This window comes from Chanodichthys erythropterus, chromosome 17 (assembly GCF_024489055.1).
Source record: "Chanodichthys erythropterus isolate Z2021 chromosome 17, ASM2448905v1, whole genome shotgun sequence".
NCBI lineage: Eukaryota > Metazoa > Chordata > Actinopteri > Cypriniformes > Xenocyprididae > Chanodichthys > Chanodichthys erythropterus.
In genome coordinates, this window is record NC_090237.1 from 17,314,819 (window position 1) to 17,335,271 (window position 20,453).

At 38.6% G+C, this 20,453-nt stretch overlaps 1 protein-coding gene across 19 annotated transcripts in view; it reads left to right on the forward strand.

Moving 5' to 3' along the window:
• myo18ab (myosin XVIIIA b) overlaps positions 1-20,453 on the forward strand; it is a 116,471-nt gene that overhangs the window by 62,432 nt on the left and 33,586 nt on the right. For all 19 annotated transcript variants that reach the window (XM_067364936.1, XM_067364935.1, XM_067364929.1 and 16 more), the window contains 8 exons: positions 876-1,017; positions 1,144-1,303; positions 1,805-1,991; positions 3,883-4,120; positions 4,625-4,734; positions 8,109-8,174; positions 15,116-15,244; positions 19,892-20,035. In XM_067364936.1, coding sequence (XP_067221037.1) covers positions 876-1,017; positions 1,144-1,303; positions 1,805-1,991; positions 3,883-4,120; positions 4,625-4,734; positions 8,109-8,174; positions 15,116-15,244; positions 19,892-20,035 — 1,176 coding nt within the window. The remainder of the gene's footprint in view (positions 1-875; positions 1,018-1,143; positions 1,304-1,804; positions 1,992-3,882; positions 4,121-4,624; positions 4,735-8,108; positions 8,175-15,115; positions 15,245-19,891; positions 20,036-20,453) is intronic.

Genomic DNA, 20,453 nt, shown 5'->3' on the forward strand with positions numbered 1-20,453 from the left:
GCTCAAAAATGATATTTCGATTTTTTTTTTTTTTTTTTTTTTTTTCCCATCTAAAACTTGACTCTTCTGTAGTTTCATTGTGTAATACCGACGGAAAATGAAAAGTTGCGATTTTCTAGGCCGATATGGCTAGGAACTATACTGTCATTCTGGCGTAATAATCAAGGAACTTTGCTGCCATACCATGGGGGCAGCAGGCGCAATGATATTACGCAGCGCCTGAAAATAGGAAAATTTCTGTCAGCATAACCAACGTGACCACCTGCTTACACAGGGAGCGTGCCTTGCAACCATGGAGACATTTGTGAGAGACCATTCAGAAGATATTTCCTTTGGTGCAGATCCTGAACCGTATCTAATTGAACCGGGCTATTTTCAGGCGCTGCATAATATTATTGCGCCTGCTGCCCCCATGGTACGGAGTATAGTACCTAGAAAATCACAACTTTTCACTTTCTGCAGAACTAACTACAGAATTAACTACAGAAGAGTCAAGTTTTAAATAGGAAAAAACATCGAAACTCTTTGCTCATTTTTGGTCTAATCAGATTCAATGAACTATGCTAAGCTGCAGCTAATAGTGTTACCGCCAGACCTGGAGATCGGCTGAATGGATTCAAAAATGGTAAAACTCAACTGTTTAATTCTAGGGGAGCTGGAAAATGAGCTTATTCTCAAAAATAGTGGCGTGTTCCTTTTAAAGTTTAAACAATGAAAATGATTTACACCCTGGCCTAAAATTGGGCTCATAGCCTAAACTGGGGGCTCGTCCAGGATTTGAATTGGGTATGTGCCCAGTTTATATACAGACCACAGTCTACAGTTTGAGTCTAACAAAGTGTTCTCACGTGTGCTTCTATGTCCATGTGGTTCAGGTACGGACATTGGCCAGGACAGATGAGGCGAGAGGCCTGCTGTGGCTGATGGAGGAAGAAGCTCTGCAGCCGGGGGGCTCGGAGGAAACTCTGCTGGAAAGACTGTTCAGTTATTACAGCCCTGTGGATGGAGAGACCAAAGGTCAGAACACAAAACACCTCTCACATGCCCACCCACAAACATGCCAGATGTCTATGTATGAAACTTTTGTATGCAATGTTTATGTTTTATGTTCATGCAACCTCATGTGCTCAATGCAACTCTCAGGCCCCGCCTTGCTGCTGAAGAGTGAGAAGGTACATCACTTCCTGTTGGGTCACAGCCATGGGACTGACTGGGTAGAGTATGATGCTCGGGGATGGTTGAGTCATGCCAAACAGAACCCTGCCTCTCAGAATGCAGCCATTTTACTGCAGGACTCTCAGAAGTAAGACCCTGATAATTAAATAATTACTAATATCTGCCTGCTGTTACATGAATTTATTCCATCTCTGCAAGTGCACTAAAATAAAAGCTCTATGGTTTAATATTTAAAAGCAAAGAAATTAAGACTGCCATAAATTTAGTTTTGTAATTTTACTATTTTGTAAATCATCATCATTATTATTATTATTATTAAATACTCATTTATTTAATTATATAGTGCAAAATTATTATTGCAATATCAATATATTTATTTTACAATTTAAATAATAATAAAATGTATCTCTAAATAATAATAATAATAATAATAATAATAATAAAACATTATTATTATTATTATGATTATCACTGAAAAAGCAGCTGGTGAGCTTTATTATTATCACTAAAAAGCAACCGGTGAATTTTGATTGTGTGTAATGGCAATATTTTCGCTCTTTTCAACTGTTGCATGGTTTAAATGTGGAGGCGTTAGATGGTCCAGCTCATCCTGATTCTTCCTCTGCAGGAAGAATATCAGTAGCTTGTTTATGGGGCGTTCAGGAGGAGCCACAGTTTTGTCAGGTTCTATTGCTGGGCTTGAGGGCGGATCACAGCTGGCCCTGCGCAGGGCCACAAGCATGAGGAAGACCTTCACCACTGGCGTGGCCGCTGTTAAAAAGAAGTCCCTCTGCATCCAGATTAAACTACAAGTCGTGAGTACTTAAAATGTGGAAATTACATCCATATGCTAGTGCATTCAAAACAGCTAGACAGAGTGCAACTTTTTATAGACCTCTTTGACTGGAACAGAATGCAGGGGTCTCACAAGACCCTAGAGCTTAAACTCAGCCTGCTAATTAAATCACCACCACAACAATATGTAGAAAAAGTGGTAGACTAAGATCATATCAGATAATATATATCGCCAATGACTAATCGTGATACATTTGTACAGGTCCTCACATCAGAAAATATTAACACTCTGAGGTCTGACGGTATCGCCGGCGATACCACCGTGGTTTTTTTCTTATCAGTGTGAAAGAGACTCAAAATACTCCGTCAATGTTGCACATACAATTAAGAGTTATACACCATTTTAATCTGTGGAATATTTTCTTTCATTTGTGTACACTCAGAGTAAAAACAGAATTTTGTGCTTTTTGTAAAATAAAGAAAACTAACATGATGCGTGATTTCTCCTCTCCCTCTGAACGAACTCCAATCTGATAGTTCTCAGAAAATGAACTGTAACTTAGTGAATACTAATGACAAAAAAATTACACTTATGTCTAAAAAAACGTTAAGATGTCAGGTTTTAAATCATGTAAGTCAAATCGAAAACAAACCTTCTTTGTTTATGTAATCTGTATGAAAAGAGAGCCATGTCAGAAATCCGTGATTCAGCTCATTATCTGCTAATGCGGCCACGCCCACGGAGCCAGCGCTATTCAGACGCTAATTCAGTCAATACATGCATTTATTATCTCAATCGTGTATTTATTGTCTTGAAAAGTGTTTATCTGGATGTAAAAGTCATGGTTAGCGATCTCTAGAAGACATGCAGTTACTTCCTGTTTACTTGTCTTCTACAGATGAAGTTTAGATGAGTTTTTGTTTCTTTAGCGCCCTCCTGCTGCTGTATGTATTGGAAACTCCATTCATGGAATAGCCTCTTCTTCTTTTAGATGAATTTGTGGACTAAAATGCACAGAGCGCCCTCCGACTTCAAGGATGAATTGAAAACACCAGCGCTCATAGTAATGACAGTGAATATTAAATAAAAATAACTCCTCTGTATAGAAAATTGACATAAGCATATGAGAATCCAATATTTCTCCAAATGTGCATGCTTTTAAACTAAAAGCCTATATTCAGACTCTTTGCATCACAGAAATACATTATATTTTAAAGTATAATATAAAACCATTACTTTATATTGTAATAATATTTTTCTGTATGTTTCATATATCATAATGAGCTTGAGACATCACAGAAGGTTTTTTTTCACAGCCTACCTGACTGAAATGCCTCATTAATATGCAAGTCATTTCAGCTCATTACTATCCAATTCTTTTGTCTTCTCAGGTGAGAATGGCCCATTTTCAGTGGTGATTCACGCCTCCTTGCATACTGTGTTTCTTGGCAAAAAGTGTCTTACAAAAACTAAATCAATATATTGTTAAATATGAAGGAGTAGGCAGCATAATTTTTACATAATTTTGAAGCAAAAACTCTAGTCTACAACCTCCAATACCCTAAAGTCTTATGAACACAGATTTATTATACTTTTTTTGGCCTTATTTCAGTGACTTAAGTTTTTTGTTTTTTCAACAACCACGCATAAATGTTATTCCTTCAAAAACACAAACATGTACATACATGTTCCTCACATATTATTGTAGCCTAGTTTGTGATGAATACAGTGTAATGACACTTTTTCCATTAATATGTTTATGAACAACTGAAAAAAGCACAAATGTCAGGGCATGTCAAAAGTTCTCCTGGCCCCAAATCAGCCTCAGACTCCAGAGGGTTAATATAATGTGGTCAAACAACAAACCTTTCTGTACTTAATGTGAGTATTTTGGGGTTTTTTTCTCATAGGATGCACTAATAGACACAGTGAGGCGGTCCAGGGTGCACTTTGTGCATTGTCTGCTGCCTAAAGCAGAGACTTTGACTGGGGATGTGAAGGTGCTAGGAGGACCCTCACCTCGCTCTGGGGAGATAGAGGCACATGGAGAAAGCTGTGACAACGGCCTCATGCAGCTGGATGTGTGCTTGCTCCGGGCACAGCTCCGCGGCTCCAAACTGCTCGACGCTCTCCGTATTTACCGCCAAGGTTAGAGTTTAAAAAGCCAGGCATTAAAAACGCAAGATAAAGACAGTGAACGACCCTCGTTATAGATCTGTGACCTTTATTTTAAAAAGAATGTAGAAAAATCTATGAAGAGAGGAAAGATTTGAAAGTTCAAATTTACTATGCAGGTTTGACTTTTCCGAATAACGTGTTTTTCTCCAAGGGTTTGATGACCTTTGAAGCTTTCTAGGGCTTATGTGGTCAGGCACTGCCTAGTGTTCTAGATGTCTTTTTTTTTTTTTTTGGAGACATTCTTGGGCTTATTTTGTTGAGTGCTGTAAAAAAAATCTGCAAAATGTCATTGGAAAATGTTTTGGCACATTTCAGCCCAAAGCCCTGAGTAAGCAGAACATTCTCAAGATAAGCGACTGACCAATGCCCTCATCATTGCTCTCTGCTGAACCTTCACAAGCCCTGTAGCTTTCTAGAATCTCACACGTCCTTCTCTTGTAACACTCCTGTCATTTGGCTCTCCCCGTCCTCAAGGTTATCCCGATCATTTGGTCTTTTCGGAGTTCCGCCGCCGCTTTGATGTACTGACTCCCCACTTGACGAAGAAACATGGGCGGAACTATATTGTAACTGATGAGAGAAGGGTGAGTGTCCTTTTATTTGTGTGTGTTTGTTTCTCCGAGTGGCGTTTGGCTCTTCTTTCATGAGCTGCTCTTCCATGTAATTGATTATGACAGTGCTCAGGGCAGAGAGCTGTGTTGTTGATTAATGGGCTGTAGTACACATCTTTTTCCCCTTAATCTCAGCTCTGCTCTGGTGACAGGGCAATAAAGGCTTTAATCAGTGCCCAGAGTGAGGACTCTATCAGTGGCATCCTGTCCTATCACTGACCCCGCTTCTGTTATTGAGTCTACAAAGACCTGTAATGTCTTAATGTCAACATGTATATACATGTGTGTTCATATACTGTGTGTGTGTATATACTGTATATGTATATGTATTTGTGTGTAAATTTTAAATATGTATGTATACATGTATAAAACCCTTTATAGTGCGAGTAAATCACTCACATATGCAACCAAATTTTACGCTAGGTGACTAAAAATGTCTTTATTTAGCTAATTGCTAGTAAATTGTGCGATTTTTAACTCGTCTGGCAAAAAATTAGCACAGATGTAATTTCATTGCCTGCTGATCTTTACACACCCTTGCTTGGCTGAGAGCGCCCTCTGTCGCTTTCTCTCACATACGCACACTCCACGTGAGAAAAAGAGAGAGCCGTACACATGGCACTTAAAGAGATAGTTCACCCAAAAATTAAAATTATCCCATGATTTATTCACCCTCAAGCCATCCTAGGTGTATATGTCTATCTTCTTTCAGATGAACACAATTGGATCTATATTTAAAAATATCCTGGCTCTACCAAGCTTTATAATGGTAGTGAACAGGGGCCTGTTTTGAAGGCCCCCCAAAATGCATCCATCCATAATATAATATAATAAATATAATATATAAATATAATCCATGTGGCTCCAGGGGGTTAATAAAGGCCTTTTGAAGCGAAGCGATGGGTTTTTATAAGAAAAATATATATTTAAAACTTTATTAAGTATAATAACTTGCTTCTGGCAGATGGCTGTATGCATCGATTTGAGGCAGAAGAGTAACCCCTGACCCGACGCATCACGCAATGACGAACGTGGAAGCTCAGACGATAGAGCTAAACAAAACACAAATTGGAAGTCTAAAATGAGAAATTTTAAAGAAATGTCAGAGGATTTTGATATAAGAGAAGAGGAGCTTCAGTTTGTTGCATAGCCCTATTTGTTTAAACCATGAGAGTAGGGCGGGACGATTATGACCTAAAATCAAAAATTTTTACCTTGATTATGATTAATGAACAATTTTTTTTTGCCCTCATAGTTCACTTACAATGTTCGTACTGTAAATATGCTTGACTAATAAAGGTGGGATATTTTTTCCTATTGAAAGAGTGATCTGACATCATAGCTCACTTTCACCAGTTATTTTATCTATAATTTGTAACATTTCGTACAGATTTCTGCTCGTTGTAAATCAGATACAGATAAATTAGCATAGTACCAGTACTTAATAATGAGAGCGATTGCGTGTGTGAATTAGTCGTATCGTCTCTCTATTAATTGTGAAGCTGTGGGTTGTAAATAGTTCCTTCAAAAGTAGAAAAATATAAGCTATAATAATTTTGAGTTTCTAAGCTACTTTAGTAATAAATCACAGGACAGCGCTGACAACTAGTTTCTGCATTCCTCTGTGCGCGCGATCTTCACAGCTACTGTTTGTATGTGTGTTTGTGCCATAGTGCAGCTGCGCGAGCACGGTAGCTCGATATAATAATACACATCCAATCGTCTAATCGCTTGAATGTCCAAACTTCAGACCATAAAACACATAACGTTACAACTGACAAAGTTTAGTGAAGACGCTTGCGCTCCATCAGTGTTGACTCAGCGTTCACCTCTGTGTTGATTCCATGGAAGAAGCGGAGGCTTTTCTTACAAAAACCCATTGCTTCGCTTCAGAAGGCCTTTATTAACCCACTGGAGCCATATGGATTATATCTATTATGGATGGATGCATTTTTTGGGGGGCTTCAAAACAGGCCCCCGTTCGCTACCATTATAAAGCTTGGTAGAGCCAGGATATTTTTAAATATATCTCCAATTGTGTCTGAAAGAAGATAGTCATATACACCTAGAATGGCTTGAGGGTGAGTAAATCATGGGATGATTTTAATTTTTGGGTGAACTAACCCTTTAAAGAGAATTGACAGGCTAGATCTAAATACAGGGATTGACAATAAGGACTGGCCGATGGCCAAGAGTTGATGGAATGGTCACTGTCCTGATTGAGCCAGCGCAGCATGAATGAATTAAATTTTATCATTTGTGTGTTTTTTATTTAAATGTTCAAATTGGCAAGGCTTTGAATAAGATGTGAAAGAGAACTCAATTCAGAACTTGTGCACTTCTGTAAGAAGTTTGTGTGCATGCGTCCAGAAAGCCGCTTTTCAGACAGTGAGCAAATAACTGAATTGAGTTCTCTTTCACATCATCTTGCACTTGAACTGACAATTTCACACAAAATTGTTTTAAAATGCTTGTCTTGGCGAGTATCTTAGTAAACATAGTTGGTTATGTCTCAAGTGAACATAAACAATGAAAGAAGTAACAAGTGAAACAGTATCAGTATATTGGATATTATATTTTAAAATGACAACAGCCTAATATTCTACTGCTGTCTATTTTTAATGTTAATCAATCTACAAAATACTCACTGCAAAAAAATTACTCACTGCTCTTGACTGAATAACTTTTGTAATTTTAATAAGGTTTCATCTATATTTAATTTATACAGTGACTATGGAAATAGTAACAAAGTGAGTAAACATGTCCAAAATATTATTTATCTGTTTATGCCACAGATAATAGTTTCAGACTTGTCAGTATACAAACTGGCTCAAATAAATGTATCTCACAAGAACAATCTTTGTTTGCATGTTGCTTTAGCTATGTTTTACCCAGGTCTCGCTGTGATAACCAAACATCAGCAGATTCCCCATTAGACTTGTGATCCATCTGCAGCTGCTCAGTCTGAGGCGTGGCCTTTCACTTGTCCTTCACTGAACCTGTTCACCAGTCGGCCCCTGTGCCCCCGCAGAGAACGCTCAATACATCCCTGTGCTTTTTAGCTCAAACTCTAGCCATTAGTCATCAGTCCACCGAGATTTCTTAATCCACTGCCATGTTGTTATTTGCTTGACATCCTGTCAGGAAGAAAGCACTCATGGGTGAGTAGAAGAGAGAGGTCAGACATTAAGACGTTTTTTTGTGACCCAGTTTCCCCAAGGTGGGTTAGCTTTTGTTCCGAAAGAGCGCCCCAGTCAGCACACTGTCCTCTTGGTGCCCTGAAGTGGATGGCACACTAGATCTTTATGTCTGTCTCTCTGTTTTATACATATGTGTCTGTGTTTCAGGCTGTCGAAGAGTTGCTGGAGTCCCTTGAGCTGGAAAAAAGCAGCTATCACATGGGCTTGAGTAGGGTAAGTAATACATTCACCCTCTAAACTAAACATTAAAAATGATAATGTAGCTAGCAATATTAGACCTAGAAAAGGCTCATTACGTACCGCATTACTTCATCACTTAAGCTATTCACTGAGTTTTATATAATTTAAGTTTCTGGCATCATATGCAGTGGTGTTCTAAAATGAGGAGGCAAATTCCTCACTGAATTTTTGATATATATATATATATATATATATATATATATATATATATATATATATATATATATATATATATATATATATATATATATATATATATATATATAAAAATTCATGTTCCAGTTACACTTAATGTTGACACATTTTTCAGGTTAATTAAATAATCATTACTTATCCACGCGGGGCGCTACCGTAAAAGAGAACGTGGGTACAACTTCCGGTGAGGCGGCGGAAGTAGCATACCAATGGTATTTTGTGCGCTAATTAGCGAAGAGACTAAGTGTTTTTTGGATCATTGTTTACTTTGTAAAGTTGCAAATCTTTATGAGAGATGTCGTTACAGTGCTCAGGGACAACATCTCATTTTACTACATTATTAGTTAATAATATCATAATACAATAAACAGTTTTCGTGCCCTTAATTGCTCTTTAGTTTACTGACCTTCCACAAAAGTGCTGCTGCATGACTAGAGCATCCTGACCCTGCAATACATGAAAAACCTGCTGTCTGTACTTCACCTGTCACTGATGCTAGCACCAAAGCCTTAATTATGATGTTATTGACTCCTAACGTGTTGTGCGTGCCAGAGCCAGTCGCGTTTCCACTGTATGCGATGCTAAAGGCTACTTATGTTAACCACTGCGATAATAAATACACACGTTTATGGAAAATATCAGAGACTGCTTGAGGAATGAACACAATTCTTATGTGATTATAATCGTGTATTTATTTGGTCTAATGTTTTATCTGTCTCTTCCCTGTGCCTGTTGATTCCTGACAAATGCATATCTTTCACAGAGTCACACACTCCGGTTAACTCGTATAACTCATAACTCCTGTTGTCTTCTCATGAGCTCCCTCTGTTGCTCTGGCTGAAAGGATCAGGATAGATAGACGGAGAGATCGCGCAAACATCCTCGGATAGCAATCATCGCATAATTTAGAGGAAAATAAAAAAGGAAAAGTGATGTAAACATAGGATATGTTATCAATATATTTCTAAATGTGTAAGCCTTTGGATTTAAAAGCCTTAGTGGAGTTGTTTTTTGCAAATAAATGGAAGCAGGCGCAACTAAATATTTTTATGTCAATATAAATATCAGTTAGATTTAGCATGATTGATGTGCACTCCTGACATAAATTAATACATTACTATTACTGTAAAAAAATTTATTGTAAAACATTGTTCAAATATTGATGCCGGAATCTTAAATCTTTAAGTAAAAAACAAACGTTCGCAAGTTTGGATCGTTAAATCTTGAATGTCTGTCAACTGTTGAATGAATGTGTGTCACGTCCAGCTTGTTTACTTCGAAACGGAAGACGCTCCCACGTTTGGCGCAAGGCCTCATGGGGCGTAGGAAACTTGTGGATACTATCCAGAAAACATCAATTAATGGAGTTCAGTTCATTTCACCAAACCAATTGTTTTCAAGTCTAAATGTGACATGACTAAGTGGTAATATCAAGTGGATGAGTTGTTTACTTTTTAATTAGCCTTCCTATTAACAGCATAATTTATTTATTCAGACTAATTTGCTACTGCAGAATCTATCAGAATTTTTTCATGTGAAGAGTGCAATAGCCAATTAATATTTAAAATTTTAATTTTAATTAAACTGACCATAAGTTAATGCTGAAGTAAAGCGCCACACATGATAAATGCACTTGGTCAATTATAAAACTCCAACTTTTAAAGCAAAACATCACAAGTAGTGGAGCCTAAAAACATATTTAAACATATCCGTAACAACACACACCTAACAATAACTCTGGTAATAAATATTGCTGTTCCAAAAAACACTGTTGGACATTGTTGATATTTGAAATCAACCTAACATAATAAGGCTTCAGAACTGAAGTAAAAATTTAATTGGAAATTTTGAATATTTTTTTTTAGTCTGCTAGATTTTGGACTGCTCTCTTGCAAAGTTACACCCAAAAAATGCTCTTCAAGCAAGTAAGTCAACAAATCTAGAATGCTCCCACTGTAGCCAATACAGCAAGATTAATCGTGCATTTCATTAAATGATTATGATGGGAGCATTTGTGGGAGTCCTGAACTCTGTGAACAGACAGTCAGTGAGCTCATGCTAAACTGCTGTTAATCTAAATTAGTAAATTAATTGCTTTTACAATATCAGGGTTGGAAATTGACAGTTGTGGTGTTTTCGTCATAATCATCTAAAAAAAGACTTCACTTTTTCAGTCCCTCTATGTTATGGATCAGTGCATTGAGTCAGTTTGTGGCATACAGATTCGGCCTGAGTCACGAGGATCAGTTCCAAACAGATGGCATGATTTCCATTTAGATTGCCGAAATGTTCGCTTCTTCTACACCTCTTAGACACAGACAGACTTTAATCCGCTCTGCCGCTGTGCTCACATCTGGACGGAAAGTTTGGCAGGGTGGGCTTTGGCCAAAAAGACTCATCTCCTCCTCTCCTGTCATAAAGCACTCTCTGCTCTGGGCCGATGCTTTACCCAGAATGCTTAGCTGGAGATGGGAAATGGATGGCACCGTTGGCAGGCCTCATTGGCGGGAATGTTGGAGCGAGGAAGACAATTATTGTGAGGTTTTCTGAGATTGTATGAGCTCTGCTGGAAAGTTGCGCCATTGCACCCTGGGTCTCCCCTATACTTCGAATGATTAAAGCAGAAATCCTTTTGTGCATCTTCTGTAGACGAGAGATTGATTCTGGCGAAGGCACCGGCTTGCTTTGTTTGGTTTACTCTGGCTTGGTGCTCTCTGATAACTCACTACAAACACCAGTCAGCACAGCAAGATATTGTGCTTTCAGACAAAGAAGCCTGGAGAAAGAGCCAAAATAATCACATTCTGATAAAAAGCAGATTACATAAATAGGAATGCAAAAAATGTGTCCAGGAAATAAACAAATGATTAGTTGACAGCCATAATTTTAGAATTCCACTTGAGTATAGATATTCACACCACTGATGGTGATTCTGATATACAGTGGACAGCACCCCCAATTTTATTTTATTTTTTTATTTAATTGATTAATTCATTTATTTTTTTTAAACTTTTAAAAAGAAATAATGAAAAAAAAAAAGAGAAAAATTAATATAGTTTGGAGAAAATTTCAACTTTCATTTGTTTATAGATGTCATTTGGTTTGATGTTTTGTATCTAATGCAGTAAGATTCCAAATTCTTTTTGAAGCCAGTGTAGATGTGAACAAGATCCTAACCAATCATGATCTCCCATTGCTGCTTATTGAAAACAGTCATTGTGCAGTTGCCACCTTAGTACAATACATCCGTCTAAATCACAGACTCCCCCACAGACTTAGACACAAGCTCCTCTCTTTGCACTCCTCCATTGCCATTTGTTTCCCTTTTCATTCTCTTGGTCTCCATGGAAAACGCTGCCATTTGACCCCCATGAAAAGACCTTTCCACCATGATGACCTTTGGTGCTCTTGTGTGGAAAAGACTGGCGAATCACAGGCCTGCTTGGTGAATGTCAAGGGGCAACACGGCTAATAAGAAGCTGTGCGCAACAGACATTTCTACAATATCTTCATGTTCTTCAAATGAACACATCCAACAGAGTCCCTTAGGATGGTGTAATACATTAAAATAGTGTTACACACATGCTCTCTCCACCTAATCTTACATTTGACTCGAGAAGACCATGAATGAAGTTCTTGTTTGGGTGATATCAGGCCTTTTTTCCAGCACATCTTCACTGACATTGAGAAATGAAACTCAATTTTCCCTTGCTACTCTCCTGAGGTGGAGAGGTCCCACTCTGATATTACACCTGCCTGAAAGCAGATAAGTGTGTGTGTGTGTGTGTATTGGCTGCCCAGCAGGTAGCTCAGCCCTGATGTTCTAATTTGTGAGGTTGTAAAGAGTTGTAGGGAGCATTTTGGGTAAACATATTGTCCTTTATTTTTATTTGTGGTACCGATGGGTTGGCAGCGAATGCCATGGGGTCTGAAAGCTGTCAAACTTTACATGAATATAAAATCATTTCATAACACTCCATTCCTCCCCTATGATCTGATGCTTGGAGCTCTGAGAGATTGCCTCCTGTAATAACAATAACTGAGGCTCTACATCACTGAAAGGCTCTGGCTGCCTTTGATGTGAAAAGGAAGATTATACCGCAGAGCAGCTCCAGATAAAGGCTCAATCAAGAGGCATTTGTTGCCATTCCCTCAGATGAGTAGTAATTGCAGCAGTGGACTCTCATCCTCCTTTCTCTTTCTCTCTCTTTCTCTCTCTCTCTCTCTCTCTCTCTCTCTCTCTCTCTCTCTCTCTCTCTCTCTCTATATATATATATATATATATATATATACACACACACACACACTTCTTTCCAGCACAGGTACACCACGAATCCGGTGCAGTTTTAATTAGGATTCTGTTCATCTAGATTAATCCATCTTTAAAACTAATAGAATGCTAATGCAATTAGACCATGTCCACAGAGTTTGATGAATGCACGTCTGGAAAAAAAAAAATAAAACTCAAGGTCCACTTCCCTTAAATTTTCTGATTAAATGGCCGAATGGAGTAGGTTTTCAAAGTGTTAATCCAACTCGGTTTGACACCCCCACCACAGAGCGGAAAATTAACAGTAAACAGAGCATGGGCAGCAGTTTAAAGGGACTCCTCATGCTTTCAGAGAGGGTGACTGCAAAATAGAAAATCTATGACTATGAATTTTACGTATTCACATGTATATATAATTTATGTAAACAATTATATAATGTTTAAAGGGTTAGTTCACCCAAAAATGAAAATGATGTCATTAATGACTCATGTCGTGCCAAACCCGTAAGACCTCCATTCATCTTTGGAACACAGTTTAAGATATTTTAGATTTAGTCAGAGAGCTTTCTGTCCCTCCATTGAAAATGTATGTACGGTATACCGTCCATGTCCAGAAAGGTAATAAAAACATCATCAAAGTAGTCCATGTGACATCAGTGGGTTAGTTAGAATTTGTTGAAGCATCTAAAATACATTTTGGTCCAAAAATAACAAAAACTATGACTTTATTCAGCATTGTATTCTCTTCCGGGTCTGTTGTCAATCCGCGTTCACGACTCCGCTTCTTCTTCTTCTTTCCTGTTTTACGCCGGTTGGCATCCAGCTTATTGGTGCAGTACCGCCCCCTTCTGCTCCGGAGTGTGGTTCACGACTCCACAGTGATGCTGCTGACGTGTTATCTAGTCCGCCCAAGCTTTGTTTACAGTCTGAGGGAGACGCACGCTGTATTCAAGCTATTCTACATTGTTTGTATTTTGGCATTGCTATATTTTTTAAAATGGTGCGTAAGTGTGTATGATGCGGATGTCTTAATCGCCAAAAACAACCACGGTGACGTAAAAGTGCATTACCAACGCCGACAGATGAAAGGATTCAATGGAATCAATTCAATGGAATCAATTTAATGTAAAGGAATCCGGAAGAGAAGACAATGCTGAATAAAGTCGTAGTTTTTGTTATTTTTGGACCAAAATGTATTTTCGATGCTTCAACAAATTCTAACTGACCCTCTGATGTCACATGGACTACTTCGATTATGTTTTTATTACCTTTCTGGACATGGACGGTCTACCATAAATAGATTTTCAATGGAGGGACAGAAAGCTCTCGGACTAAATATAAAATATCTTAAACTGTGTTCCAAAGATGAACGGAGGTCTTACGGGTTTGGCACGACATGAGGGTGAATCATTAATGACATAATTTTTATTTTTGGGTGAACTAACCCTTTAAGTATAAAATATTTATTTTTAAAAATGTAACAATTAAAAAATAAAGAAAAAAAAAAAAATAAAAATAAAAAATAAATAAAGCCCTACAGAAAGATTAAAAAATAATCGTATACATATAAAACATTACTTAAAGTCCCCCTGTGGTTAAAATCAAGTTTTTAATGTTGTTTATGTGGTGTTTTTAAACGTGCTTTAAGATGAACTGTATGCAAATTCATAAGTCAACACCATTGCTGAGTATTTTCTATTTAAAACTGCAGTGTAAATCGCTGGTGTTTATGACTTCACAAACTACCTTGTAACCAATCATGACAACGTGCCAGCGGGCTTTAGCATATCATTAACCATGAGTGCTCTGAAGTAGGAGAGTCGTAAGAAGCCATCTGTTGATATAGAAAATCGGGTAGATTTATCGGGTATATGATGTATAACGATGTTATGATGAACTATATGTCTTTCTCCACTGAAGTTTTAAGGTGTTCAAAGCGTTTCTAAGGATACTGGTTTTTAAGGATACTCGTGAACGGGAACATAGTTTATGTTACATTAGCAACACATTATTAGCAGCTGTTTGATAATGTAGTCAAGCAAAAGGCTAATCATATTAATTACCGTTATGTGTCCGATGTTGTAAAAAGCGATAACACTGTGCAGCATTTACCTCAGTAAGTTGACCGAGTGGATCTCTGAGCTCATGCGAGTGAGTGGAGGTGGGGCTAATTAGCATATTCATAGATCCATGTATAATAAATGAAGCAAGGGTGTAGAGTTACATTCAAGCTATTTTAAGGCATGAATTTTTTTTTTCACAGGAAATATGTGTTTAATGTTTCATTTTGGTGATCAAAGATGAGTTTTAATGGATAAAATTATTGACTAAAGGAGGACTTTTTTTTAATACACTGTATTAAAATTATGTTATGAATTCAGTGAAATGTCCAATGAGAAAGTTTGTTGTATTTCCATATATCTCATAGCAGTGGTCTGTCTATTTACAGGTGTTTTTCAGAGCAGGTGTTTTGCCTAAGCTGGAGGAGCACCGAGATATCCAGACCAGACGCAACATTACCCTGTTTCAGGCTGCGTGCAGAGGCTACCTGGCCCGACAGGCCTTCAAGAAGAGAAAGGTAAGTCCTCTTTACTTCATAAAAAAATACATACTGTACATAATTCACAACATGCATACCACAGGAGCATTTAAGACATTGTAAGCCATTTTTTGAGCGTCTGTTCCATTCTCAATCAGTGCTCTCAATCCGTGCTTGAGTTCATTTGTCGTGAGGTTTGTCTCCGAGTCCATCAGAATGTCATTGCTGTCTTGAGAAAATCCCTCTGCCTGTGGCCTCCGCTGACAGATAACATTCAATCAGCGCATCTCCGGGGAAGAAGCCACCTGCCCCGCTGCCCTCCATCACAGGCCTATCGATTCTTCTGCCACTGCGTGCCCTGCACTCTCTCCTGCCCCCTCTCTGTCCATTAATTTCTGCTTTGCCACCCTCTCTGTCTCTCTGAATTTAAGCCTTTCTATTCTGCCCTGGTTTGTTCTGTCTTCCTTTCAATCTCTGATCCTTTGTGCCCCTTTCTTGCTCTCTCACTTCCACACTCATGCTACCCTCAGCGGGATTGGCTCAGGATATAAGGGCTTGTCCAACAGTTGCCTGTGACTCTGTCTCTCTCTCCTGAGAAGACTGGGCCCCTGTCTTAGTAAAATTCATGTGAAGGGAGGAGGTGGGCTCGATGCAACTCCTCACGCTGCTGTTGGCCCTCGGTGGTCAGCTGCCTTTGCAGTACGACTTCATCAGCATCCACTTCCTCTTTCAGTATTGCACACAAACTGAGAAGGCTTTCCCTGGCGAGACTTTGTTTTCAGTTTACCTCAGAGCTCCTGACAGGAGTCAAGACTGTTTACTGGATGTTTTGCTGTAAGTAAAAGGAGTTTGAATGAGATTTCTTTTACTCTTGTGGGCTGTAGTTGGTATCATAGATGTTAGTAGGGGTTTTATTTTTTTTCTTAAGATCCTGTTTTTTTGCCTCTGTTGTTTAGCAGGGCTCCTTGTAAGGCGTCTTTTGTAACACTGATTTGTAGGTGAGCCTCTTTATAGCCGTCGCCATAAAAGAAGTCTTGTGTACTTCTGGTTTTGTTTGATTTCTTTGACGAAGTTCTTGAGTAAGGACTGAGGCTTGCCATTTGTTGAAGGGTTCACTGTTATTTTCCACTTTCGGTACAGTTATTGTCCCCACAAAGAGCCTTGTCTGGATGCCTCTGAATCACAGTGACTTGTCCCCAGAGGAATTTATTTCCTTAGAAAGAAATCTTTTGTCAAGCTTGTCAGAAACCTATACTTCACGCTAGATTGAGAAATCAGTCTAGGGATTTGTACTGGACTGTTGGCGTAGAAAGATCCCTCATGGGCCGTAACCCCAGACGCCCATGCACTTACAGTACCCACAGTCTTGTCAATGTTTGCAAGTGCTTTTGAGAATAAAATACTCACATTTGTCAAAGGTTGTCAGGTTAGTGACATCAGATTTTTTTTAAAGGTATTCAAGGGTTTGTTTGAGGCTGTTACTACATTTAAATTTAGCTTTGACATCACAGGAATGAAGTACATTTTAAAATATAAAATGGTTATTTTAGTTTGTAATAATATTTCACAATAAAAAAATAAATGCAGCCTTGGTGAGCATAAGAGATCTTTAAAAACCTTAAGTCTTACTGACCCCAAGTTATATATTCAATACATATAATTTATTTTATAGTATGATTTAATTTAATTTTATATATTTTTATTTAATTTCATGTTAATTTGATTTAAAAAAAAATAATTTGTTTTACATGCCATTGTAGATGGTCTCTTTCTTACTGTTGTGTTGTTCTTGGCTAGAATAATCTACAAACTAAACCATTCCTCTTTTATAATAAATGTCTGGTTATGTGAGACAATGGCCCTTGACCTAGTGATGAAAATGGTCTCGAACAGAATCTCAGTATCATATCCTCTTCCAGATCTAAAAAGTAAGTGGAAAGTGGAAGCGGAAAGACCAAAGTGTGTGCTGAAGTCTTTTGTGTTGTTGGATGTATTTAACAATGTCAAGACAAGAAGTGTTGAGTTGAATCGTTACTGCAGATCCCTGAGAGACAGACATGTGGGACCAGGCTTCCTCTTGCAAACCACAGTTGCCACAATGCAAAATCAATTTGCTTGTTTTTCTCTCAGATCGATAATTGAGGGATCTCAGCACCTTGAAGCCTGTTCCAGTTTTAGACTATCTAAGAGTGTGTTCTAAGCCCTTAGTCCCTCCAGATTTCTCTGTCTTTGCTCTCTCCCTCTTTCTGTTCATCTCTGTTGGGGGGCGCCTGAACAGAGAACAACTCCACATGGGCTCCTTTGAAGCATGCCGTCCTGCTCCTTCCAAATTTCCTTTGACGTTCAGCGGAAACGACACTAGAGGGAGCTGGGAATTTCACGAATGCCAATCGTGTGTCTAATTAACTCATTGCCTAAAGACACAAGTTTCATTCAAGTGTGAACAGGTGCCCTCAAATGTCCTTGTGTTCATACGTGCGGATGAATTCCACCTGCTGATCCGTATTCAGATTCACACCACACACCTGTTTGAAGGGTTGTGGCCGACTTTGTTGGTGTCACATCCGTTCGTATGTAACACTTAGTTCCTCCTGCCAGGCCCCAAGGCTCACAGGCACCATTTCCTCCAGACGGCCATTTTAATTAGGAAGCTCTTCCTGATTTCTCCGTCTCTTACAAGCTGTTTAGATGGCTGTTTGTGGCATTTGTTGTGGTCAAAGCGTGGCAAATGAGCTGCGGTGCATATGTCGGCCACGCTTGTGCCGAAGCTTTCACGGCGTGACAAATTAGACATAGTCCGAACGCAATGCGCGCCCGCTCGGTCCCGTTAATGTGCTGAATTGGGCCTGTCTAATTGGGTTTACAGATAATCCTCTATTATTTGAATCGTCCCTGTTCCTGCAGCATGTAAATCTTATGCAGGGTTTAAATCAGCTGCCAAGTAGTATTGAAGTTTAATTGAATTACTCAAAGGAGCTTGGGGCTTTTGCCTCTAGCTGCATTTCTACACAGTTGGTACGACTCCAGAATTACTCCTCTGTATAGCCTTCTGACAGCCTCATTGAAGAAAATGTGTTTGTTCTTCCTGTGATCAACACCAGTAATGGGTGTTTTGCTAACGGTGAGTATGTAAGTCGTCCGCTTGATGAAGTGGAGCAGCGTTTTTTCTAACTGTGAGTCTGTGTGAGATGACGTTCATGCCATGCCAGAAATATGAAAAATACAAGTTCTCAAATTCAAAATAGTATATGTAGCAAATGAGTTGATTCTTTTATTTAATCATTCAAAACGATTCAAGAGTTTATGGTTTGAATCAGCCTGATGAAGCCTTCGCTAAAGGCAGCTATTGTATCAACATGACTCACTTACTGCAAGTTATATGTCAATGCATCATTGTTTAAGTATACAGTGAAATTGATAAAGCCTACTCAATGTAATGAATAAAATGTAAACATTAATAAATAAAAGAAAATATTAAGTATAAAATGTATTTCTACATTTATAAATTCATTCAAATTTATTATCATATTAAATAATACAATAAAAATAATGTTAATTAAAAAAATACTATAAAAAAACTATTAAATATTTCTCATTCATTTTGGTAACACTTTGTAATAAGGTTCAATTAGTTAACTACGTTAGTTAATATGAACTAACGAGCAAAAGACAATAAAGCATTTATTGATCTCAGATAATGTTGATTTCATCATTTACTAATACATAATTAAAATTAAAAGTTGTATCTGTTAATATTATTTAATGGACCTGAGCTAGCATGAACTAACAAGGAACAGTATTTTTAATAACTAACGTTAAAGGATTAGTACACTTTAATTTTTTTGAAAATTAGCCCAAGCTTTACTCACCCTCAAACCATCCTAGGTGTGACTTTCTTCTTTCTGATGAACACGATCAGAGAAATATTAATAGTTATCCTGATGCATCCGAGCTTTATAATGGCAGTAAGCTTTATCAAACGAGTATGAGCTAAAGAAAGTGTCTCCATCCACATCCATCCATCATAAACACATTCCACACAGCTCCGGGGGGTTAATAAAGGCCTTCTGAAGCGAAGCGATGCGTTTGTGTAAAAAAACAAACCAAAAAAACAAAACAAAAAACATATTTAACAAGTTATGAAGTAATATATCTAGCTTCCGAAAGACCGCCTTTCATATTCAAATTATGAAAAAAAACCCCGAAACTGGCATTGCATCAGTTCCGTAAGTTGAATAGGGAAGGCGTAGGACGTAGCATAAGCTTTTTGAACTACTAGAGTTTTACACTGTCTTAAATCTTTCTTAAAGTTAATTTAACTAAATGGGACCTTGTAAAGTGTTTCCAAATTTTTGTTGGGTCTTCACATTGATTATACTTCTCTAGGTGGTTCTTAGAATGTAAACATTAGAAACCCCTGAAGTACAGAGTCCCACCCTCAGGCTTATTGCGAACCGCTCTGTGGACTTCCCGGAGCTGAAAGGTCCATTCAGAGCTGGTTCCCCCCAAGGGAAGCTCATTGACTGTGGGGCCTCCAAAAACACAGGCCTGCTTTTGTCCATCTGGGCTCTGATTGGTTTGAACTACTGTACTTCACAGGCACAAGACCTAAAGACCTGACAGTTTCTCACTATCACAGCAGTAGGAAGCACACACAGTCATAAACACAATGTCCTTGTTTTTCAGATCCAGGACTTGGCAATCCGCTGCATCCAGAAAAACATCAAGAAGAACCGGGGTGTGAAGGGCTGGCCGTGGTGGAAGCTTTTCACCACCGTACGTCCGCTCATCGAGGTTCAGCTGACCGAGGAGCAGATCCGTGGCAAAGACGTAAGCAACCTGTCATCTTCACTAACCACTTCAAATGCTGTAAATCGGCATGTCATGTACAGATTTAGCCTTTTGACAATAATACAGCTGAATTCAAAGCCCATCTCTGTGGCTTTTAATGCCCCTCTCAGTTTCTCCACCCTGTGGGGGTTCCTCTCAAATTCAGCTGCAGCTCTCAGTCGCACCCAAATCGCCTGTCTCTTTGATTACTGTCTCTGCGGCTTCGCCTCAATCCAAGTGTTTGTAGAGTCCTGTGTGTGTTTGTGTGTGCGCAGAGTGACAGAGCTGTGTGCATGCATACATTACCTATGTAGCTAGCTGGATCAAAAGCAACTCTGGATCCCGCAGGGGAGTGCATTAGCATGTCACAGAGTGTGTGCTCGTGCATGCGCATTTCGTCCACTGGGCCGCATCCCGC